Source organism: Gopherus flavomarginatus, chromosome 11 (genome assembly GCF_025201925.1).
Source record: "Gopherus flavomarginatus isolate rGopFla2 chromosome 11, rGopFla2.mat.asm, whole genome shotgun sequence".
NCBI classification, from domain to species: Eukaryota; Metazoa; Chordata; order Testudines; family Testudinidae; genus Gopherus; species Gopherus flavomarginatus.
This window is the reverse complement of record NC_066627.1, coordinates 5,774,250-5,783,783: the sequence shown is the minus strand read 5'-3', so window position 1 is coordinate 5,783,783 and position 9,534 is coordinate 5,774,250. Positions and strand designations below refer to the sequence as shown.

The 9,534-nt window shown below is 50.5% G+C and overlaps 1 protein-coding gene across 1 annotated transcript; it reads left to right on the top strand.

Annotated features, from left to right (window-relative positions):
* Positions 1 to 7,361: 7,361 nt before the first annotated feature.
* Positions 7,362 to 8,294, top strand: LOC127031554 (olfactory receptor 958-like). Its single transcript, XM_050918485.1, has one exon. It carries the CDS (start codon positions 7,362 to 7,364, stop codon positions 8,292 to 8,294), a length of 933 nt encoding a protein of 310 aa, XP_050774442.1.
* Positions 8,295 to 9,534: the final 1,240 nt, after the last annotated feature.

The window sequence follows — 9,534 nt, the reverse complement described above, 5'->3', positions numbered from 1 at the left end:
GTGAACATTTTACGCATTTACCCTGCGTAAATTGGGAACTGAGTATCTGGGTGCTGGGGGACAGGAGCACTTCTTAAGCTGTTTTCAGTTAAGCCTGCAGCTTTGAGGGCATGTGGTTCAGACCTGGGTCTGTGTTTCTGGCTCCAATTTGAGATCCTCTTCACTTAAAACTGTTAGCAAGGCTGCCAATTCTGCCTCCTGAGCTGACTGTGCTTCTAGTGAGAAACCAATGGTGCTCATTGTCTCATTTCATCTGATTCCCACAACAGCCAAGCCTGCAGTTTTCCATCCCTCCTGATACCTACAACTTCCATCCAAAAAACATACCAGAGTCCTCTCCTTTACCTGATTGGGGTTAGCCACCCAAAACACCTGATGCTGGGTTTTACCTGGGCTGGCTTCACATTGGTCTGGGGTGCCAGCCAGATGTAATCCAGCTACCCAGGCTATGGGTTCCTTTAACATTTCTGCTTTAATGTTTTCTACCTGTAAAGCCAGCAACCATTTGGCAATATGCTGCCCACTCACTTGTCCCTGTAAGATCGTTTGCATGTTTAACAGCCGCACAGGGTCATAATGGGACTGGACAATTACATTCTGCATCCCTGTGAGGTATCTGAATTTCCCTCTCCCCCTTCCCCCAGTAGGTGCACAACAGCACCTTTTCACACCATCCAGACTTCATTCCACAGCACTCAAAAGTTGGAAGGCAAAGGTCACGGGTCAGTCCTTTGCTCCATACTCCTGTGCTCATACACACCCAATGGTGGTGTCAAAGCCCAAAGGGGCCATAGGAAAAGGTTCCTCCCCATCCAGGGAGGCCAGCACTGGAGCACTGGCCAGGATTTTCTTTAGTACTCTCACTGCCTCAGGACACTCTTCTGACCACGCCCAAGTTGAGGCTCGGGTTAGGTCGAATAGAGGCTGGGCTATTTCTGCATAGTTGGCCACAAAATCCCTGCAGGATCCAGTTAGACCTAGAAAACTTTTCAAGCTTTTAACATCAGTAGGCAGTGGCAGAGACTGGATCAATTGCATCCATCCCTTATCAATTTCCTTTCCCATCTGGGACACCTCCACTCTTGTCTGTCTCATTTGAGCCTTTTTCCCATTGACCTTTAGCTCTGCTTTTGCCAAAGCTTGGTTAGTTCCCTGTCTTCCTCCTCTGTCCCTGACATTAGCAACAGGTTGTCTACATATTATATACACCTTGCTGAATCCACCCCATCCAGAGCTTATTTCATGTATCTGTGGAAAATTGCCAGGGAGTCCCGATATCCCTGTGCAGCAAAATTGTCTGCCCTCCCATGTGAATGCAGTTTTATACTGACAGGAGGTAGCTAGTGGCAGAGACCAAAACCCATTCGCTATATCCATTATGATGAAAATTCGGAATTGGGGTCTGTCACAGGGTCTGTCCTCTTGCAGGGCCACCCAGAGGATACCCGGGGCCTGGGGTCTTCAGCGGCGGGGAACCCCCGCTTCGGCAGTAATTTGGCAGCGGGGGGCCCTTCTGTTCTGGGACCCACTGCCGAAGTGCTCCTAAGACCCGAAGTGCAGGTGGGTCTTTGGTGGTAATTCAGTAGTGGGGGGGCCCTCGCCGCAGGTCTTCGAGGCACTTCAGCGGCAGGTCCCAGAACAGAAGGGTCCCCCGCTGCCGAATTACCACCAAAGACCCGGCTGCACTTCTGCGACGGGCCCCGGAACAGAAGGACCCCCGCCGGCGAAAACCGGGAGCGGAAGAAGCTCTGGGGGCCCGGGCCCCGCAAGAGTTTTCCAGCCCCCCCAGAGCGAGTGAAGGACCCCGCTCCAGGGGCCTCAAAAAACTCTCATGGGGACCCCTGCGGGACCCAGGGCCTGGGGCAAATTGCCCCTCTTGCCTGCCCCTGGGCGGCCCTACCCTCTTGTGCCTGCACCCTGTGTTGGGTGGTTAAATAAATACTCCTCACGTCTTCTTTAATGCTTCACCCTTGTGTCTTTTTTTACAGTGCAACAGTGCAACCCCACTTTGTTCCCCCAACAGTTATCCACATTTAGACCCTCCCCAGGGTCTGCTGGCCCACAAGGTTCCTTTCCTTGGGAGCCCTCCTGTCTCCTCCCAGGCTGGCCTCCTGACTGAGCTTTCCTCAGGGCTTTTATAGCCCTCCCTTACCCAGCCCAGCTGCTGGCATTTAACTCAAGTCATTGCTGTCAGCCCTCATTAGGGCCCACAGCTGGGCCCTCTGCTGGCTGCCCAAGCCCCTGCACTTGGCCTCCTTACCAAAAGCAGGGCTTAGCCAGAATTTTAGCTGGGCCTTCAAGCGGCTTACCCCTGCCCTGCCACAGGGTCCAATGCGGGCTGGAATTTCAGGGTACACTGCTACCACTGAGGCTGGTGAACTGGCTGGAGCATTTAGTGCCCTGTAATCCACAGTGAGGCATCAGGTGCCGTTTGGCTTCCTCACTGGCCACACAGCAACATTACAAGGGGATGCAACCTCTCTAATTAATCCCCTCAGCTCCAGTTCCCCAATAGTTGCCCCCACCTCTGCCAATGCCTCCCGAGGAATAGGATATTGTTTCTGTGGAAAAGGGTCCCCATCCTCTAGCAGTACCTCCATGCTGCCCCTAGCACAATCCAGGTTATCCCTAGCCCACACAGGTATGTGTTCCCACCCTGCTAGGGGTGGTGGGAGGGCAAGCGATCATAGTGGCTATCCCCATAGGAATGGTATAGCCCTGACGGTCCTGCCTCTGCCCCAGTAAACACACCCAATTGGCTAAGTCCAGTAAAAGTCCCAGCTTGTGTAAATCTCCTGCCCCCAACAGACTGAGTGTATCATTACAACCACACATAATCTTCCTTCCCCCCAGATTCCTTTGATCCATCACCGCCTTAATTGTGTCTCCCTTCCTATTGCCCTAACAACTGTCACAGTTCCTTATGAGGGCCCCCCCAACCCCATGTGGTTAAGCTGATGACTGCTCCAGTGTTTATCAAAAAATCCCTCATGGGACTCCCTTGGATTGCCCCCGGAGCGAGGGGTGACCGGATGCATCCCATCCTAGCCTGAGAACATGGACAGGACGCCTCCCATGGCACCTCTAAGTCTTGGCACCCATATCCATCCCTCCCACTGATTCAGAGGGGGCAGGGGGGTGGTTCCAGCACCAAAGACATTCCTGTCTCCAAGCAAAATTCTGTGTCTGGCATTTCAGGCAATCCCAGTCCCCTGGCCTCTGGGGCCATATTCCACTTGATCTGGTAAGATCCTGGGTAGTTAGTTTAATCTGCAATCTCTGAATCTATTGCTCTATAGCTGTCTGCTCATCCCTGACTACCCCCCCCCAAAGCCACAACCTCTCCCTCTACATCCGCCCCTCTGGGCTGACCCACTCCTTTCCACTTTGTACTGACCCCCCGGTGTAATAACATGGACTGGCTCTCCCCTCTGGTGCATCTGCCTCCACACAGCCGCCTGTTCCAGAACCTGGGGTAGCTGATTGGGTGCAAGTTCAGGATTCTGCAACTGTAAATGCCCCACGAACTGCAGCTCGCTCAGCTTCAGCCATTTCTCCAGCAACTCCACACCCCTGCCATGCTCCACAGCCCTCTGGGTCCCGGTGCCCCTGCCTGGGGTATCACCCATTGACCGTCCATGGGATGCACCCAGCCCCGTGTCCATGCCTGTATGCAATTAAGTGAATCCCGCCCTGTGTCCCCAGGGATTTGCTTCATCTTATTCATCCCCGCAGTACGACATTACACCCCAAACAACTGTTTTGCCACCTGTCCAGGGATTAGAAATGAGTGCGCCAGCCCTGCCACATAGATTCCCCAGGTGCCCCGTCCCAGAGGACTGAGCCAAGTGATCACCTGGTCATTACGAGTTAGATCCTTCATCTCCCTGCCCACCTTCACTAGCCAAAGCACAAAATGATCTCAATCCTCCAGGGGTTCCTTTCCCAACCAGCCCAGTACTGCCTCCCGGTCCTTCAGGGACAAGGGGCGGATTTCTGCCTGTTCTACTACTTGTGTGGCATGGTCTCCCCACCACGCAACTGGGGCCACTATTCCTGCCTCCTGGAGTTCCTCCTGGGTAGCCTTTCTCGCAAGGGCCGTAACTGTGGATCCCCGGTTTACAACGTCCACTGGCAGTGGTGGGTACAGTGTATTTTCAGGGTGAGGTTGGGGAGGTGTCTCCTTAAGTTCCATTGATGGGGCAGATGGTTTGGGGTCCCCAAGTCCATTGCCCCCATGTTTACATTGCTACAATTCATCCACTAAGTCTGCTACTCTTCCCAACAGTTCATCCTTCCCTTGCCGGATTGCTTTACAAGACTCCCTTGTCCTTGGAGTATCCCATGCCTTTAAATCTGCTACTTCTACTGTTAACAAGGATTTTTCCATTAAAATCCATTGCTGATCCACAATCCCCTCCAAATCCTTAATGTGTTGGAGGATATTGGCTTCCCTTTTTACCCAGTATGCCATCTCAGCACATAAACCTTGTAATGTCAGTCCCTTTTTCCTACATTCCTTTCCCTTAGGCTCTCCCCAGACCTCCCCCATTTCCTTCTTGATCTCATCCCAGGTGGACCCCTGCACCTGGTATGGGACCTGATTCTTCCTTATGCATTTATTTAAAAGATCCATTCTCCTGGGTTGCCAGAACTCACAACTACCATCATGAGCGTTCACCATACCCCCTCCAAGCAGCTGAGTGGACTGTTGTGGGGGGACACTTAAAGGCTGCCACTCACCTTTCTGAAGCAATGCATCTGAGTCACAGCACCAAGATGTTAAAGGGCTTATCATTTCACCTTCCCACTTCCCTGGTCCTTCTCACGTAAGGAGAGTGCAGCAATACCCAAAGTCCAGAGGTGCAGACAGTTCAATGGTTATTGGGGTTAGCTTCCACCAAGCAGGAATTCAATTTCCTTTTTCCCCAACTTATTTCCTGTTTGCCTCCAATTCATATAGAAATATTCTCAGCTATACCTTAATGGTTAACCGGTCAATTTACTGACATTTAACTTACCAATCCTAACATACTGTAACATGATTATTTAACCAATTATACCCCACCACCTTAATTGGTTTACACCCAACAAAATTAACTATATAGCAGACCGAAACAAGCACAGAACCAGACAGAGACCATACAGATAAACAATAGAGAAATGGGGACCAATGAGACAAAATAACAAGAAGTGAGGGTTTCACAATCACAACCACTGATAAGTTAGTTCTTGCCAGATCGGATGCTATCAAACTAAGTTTTCTTTAACCATCTTAAGATCTGTTTCTTTATCTGGTGATATCAGTTACCATTAGGATGTAGGCTCAGTTACCATTAGGATGTAGGCTGTCCTCCATCTACACAGGGGTGAATTTCACCCTCACACATAATCACACCACTGCATGAATACATCCCTGTGTGCAAAGAGACACAGAGATGGAAGCAGGAGAACAGCAGAACATACAGCCCCAGGAGAAAGCTGTGCTGGATATAGAGCCCTCCAGCTGAACCTCCAGCCCAGTTTACTCCTATTTCATGTCACTGGGGGGAATTTGCTGGCTTGTGTCACAGAACTGGAGAGCCAAGATGAGCATGAATGTCCCATCCCCCCTCCAATGGCTGGGCCAGATTCTCAGCTGGTAGAAATATACACAGCTCCCATGATTCCAGTAGCGTTACTCCTGATTTACACCAGGTGCCAGCTGGGAGGGGAAGGAGCCCCAGGGAATCCAATGGAATTGCTCAGGAGTCAGGTCAAAGGGAGCAAGACTTGAATCTGGACCTTGGTGGAGGTGGGGATCTAACCAATTCAGTTCCATGGCACTACTCTTATTGAGGCTGCCTGAGGGCCAGTCCCAGAGGGCCATGAGCGTTAGCTGAAATGATGCCAAATCTCCATTAATTGGAGACTCAACCAAGGTCTCAGACCAGGAGCCTCTTGGGGATTTAGGGCCCTGGTTCTGAGGGGCCCAAAGGAAATTTAAAGACCAGGGAGAGCTGTAAGGAGGCTGTAAGCTGTGAGAAAGCTGTGGGGTCTGCAGCAGCGTTGGGTGATATGCTGCAGATTAGGTCTCCCGGCTGGATACCAAGCACCCAGGCTGTGCACCTCTCCTGAGCAATGGGCCATTTGGGATAAGAAAGCTGGATGGTGCTAGAAAGGAGTCACGACTGAAGGACAGAAAGGGGGAATTCCCATCAGCTGGAGTGGCCTCTCCCAATGCAGCCAGTGTAAGGCCCCTGCTTTGGTAAAGTTCTTCTCTTTCTTTATCTCAATCTGTGTCTGTCGCTGAACCTGTCAGTCTGCCTCACACCGAGGAGGGTGTTAGCCAAATATTTTCTTTAGAGAGAAATTGATCCAGCCGTCCAGCCATCCACCCCTGTGCAGTACCTGCCTGCCAGTCTCAACCCACCAATATCTTCTCTTCCTGTGGTTCTCCTGCCTGGGAAACTCCCTGGCAAAATGCAAACAGACACTTCGTCACTGTCCTTCAACTCTCACCTTAAAAAGCCCCTGTCCCATCTACAGAGCCCAGCCCACTGTTCACAGCAGAGCGATGACAAGCTGTGTCTAGGGGCCCTGGAACAATTTGTGTAGTGAGGGAGCTGAGTGCCATTGAACCAAACTGTGAACCCTGGATATGATGGAAACCACGTCAAGCCAGTGATGCTTCCGAACCCCCAGTAACCCTAGTTCCACCACTTCTGGCTGTGGCTGTTCCCGTTTTCCTTCTTTCCTTTTCCTTCTCTCTGGGACCCCGATAAATACCCCCAACAAATCACAGCACTAACAAAGCTGAGGTCATTAATCCTCACAGTCATTGCTTTGTATGTTCCATCATACCCCTCTTCCTTAACACAAACACATCACAGCTCATGCATTTCTAACAACAAAACCTTGTGAAAACACAGCACTGCACTGCACACATGGCCATTCCTCTGTAGAAAGGGTGTGAGAGAGAGAGAACGAACTACTAGTAATAAACGTTAGCCAGAAATGGAAGGCTCTGAGGTACTGTGATGAGAATGGGGGGTAAGGACCTAGATAGAATAGAAGTGAAGAATTGGAGTAGGTAAGGAGACTAGAATAGACTAGAATAGACTAGACTAGACTAGACTAGATGTCCCCATTGTCTCTTCGTCTCTGGACAGTAAGATCTAAAAGGCAGATATTTTCTCTCTCTATGATCAGTGCCAGCCCAATGAGCCAAGACCCCAACTGGCAATCCAGTGAGAGAAATACACCGCTCCCAATGGCAGTGAATAATGGGAGCAGTGCAAGGAAGCAATAGGACGTTAGGTCTTTTTGTTTCAGTAACTCACTGGCATTATTTCTCTCCCCTACCCAGGAATGAGTCCCACATGAGGCTGGTCAACCACACTGTGATGACTCATTTCATCCTCTTAGGGATCCCCGATGTCAACGGCCTCCAGACCATCCTCTTCATCACCTTCTTAGCCTTCTACCTCTGCACACTGCTGGGCAACCTGCTCATCTTCTCAGCAATCCTCGCTGACCCCCGCTTGCACACCCCCATGTATTTCTTCCTCTGCAATCTCTCCATGCTGGATATTGGTTTTTCCTCCATCAGTACTCCCAAAATGCTGACCAACCTTTGGTTTCAGAGTAGGGTCATTTCGCTAGGTGGGTGCATGTCCCAGGTCTTCTTCTACCACTTCCTGGGCAGCACCGAGTCCCTGCTCTACACCGTCATGGCCTACGACCGGTACGTGGCCATCTGCCACCCACTGCGCTACCGGCTCATTATGAACCGGAAGATGTGCATCCTATTGGCTGCTGGCACCTGGATCACCAGCTTTTTCCACTCCACCATCCTCACCAGCCTGGCCTTCACGCTGCCCTACTGTGGGTCCAATGTGGTGGACTATTTCTTCTGTGACATCTTCCCGGTGGTCAAACTGGCCTGTGCAGACACATACGTTATTGAGACCGTGACTTTGACCAACACTGGGGTGGTGCCCATGACCTGCTTCCACCTCATCCTCGCTTCCTACATCCGAATCATGTTCTCCATCCTGAAGATGAACTCGTCCGAAGGGCGGCGCAAAGCGGCCTCCACTTGCGCTTCGCATCTCACAGTGGTGACGCTGTTCTATGGACAATGTGCCCTGGTCTACACACAGCCCCACCTGAGCCCAGTGCTGGTGGCTGCTGTGCAGATCTTCGGCAATGTGGTCACACCCATGCTGAACCCAGCCATCTACACACTGAGGAACAAGGAGGTGAAAGCGGCTCTGAGAAAACTGAGAGGGGGTCAAAAGCCTGAACATTGATGTGCAGCAGTTGCAGGAATAACAAGTGGCTCTGTGTGGAGATACCTCCACATATCCATCTGCATGGCTGCTCCATGGCTTTTGTGAGCCTCTTTCTCCCCCATATCCCCACACAGCCCCATCTATCTATCTGGAGCTCCACAAGTCATGGAAATGCTCCTAAAGATCCCCAGCTGTCTTTGACACAGTGTAAGGCTGACATGTTCAAAGCAGCCTGAGGGAGATGCACACTCCATCTGCATTGAAATTAGCCGGCCTTGGAGATCTGAACCTTGTAGAGGACTTTGAACATCCCAGCCTTATTTCACACATCTGCATAGCTCAAACTCTTTAAATTTATCCTTACAAGGCAGGTTTTCTACTCTTTCAATTAATCTCAGGGCTCTTTTCTGAACCCTCTCAGATTTATCAGCCCCTTTCTGGAATTGTGAACACTAGAATGGGATGCTGTACCAGCAGCAGTCATGCCAGTGCCAAACAGAGAGGTAAAATCAATCAACCAATCTCCACAGAGCCACAAATCCAGACTATGCAGCTTGAGAAATGAAAACCTGGAATGGAAGTTCAGTGCAGAAATTGTGCACATTGATTTTAAAAATCACGGTAGATGGTGATGGACAGTGGGAAAGCTCTCTTTACCGACAGGCCATGGGCATGAGGCAGCCATAAAGGGAGAAGGAGGGTGAGCAGATGGCTATAGGATTATGTAACTGAGAAGTGTATCAACTCAACTAGGGTGACCGGAGAGCAAGGTGAAAAATCAGTTTGAGGGGTGCATTGTGCAGAAGGTAGAGATCCTGTGGGAATTATTTGCAAACCATTATCTTATGGGTAAGACAACGGCCTGGGATGCAGGAGATCTGGGTTCCAGTACAGTCTCTGTAGAAGAGTCCCTGATTGCCCTTCAGTAACTCACTAAATTGCTTTGTGACTCAGTTTCCCTATATGTTATAGGTAGCTAATTAAATCCTTTGTCACTCTCAGCTATTAAATGTGTATCATGTTCAGATGGGGACTGTCTCTTATTCTGTGTCTCTGTGGGTGTGGCACAAAGCAGCCTGCATCTCAGATCCAGACTGTAGATGGTACCATAATACCGACGATAAAAATAGTGATGATATAAACTAAAATACTCAAAAGTCGTTCCTGTTCTGGTGTTTATGGCAAAGACACACGGAACTCAGCTCATGCAAGCCAAACGTAACCTCTGAGCCCGGTCTTCGGAGCAGTGAGAAGGCTC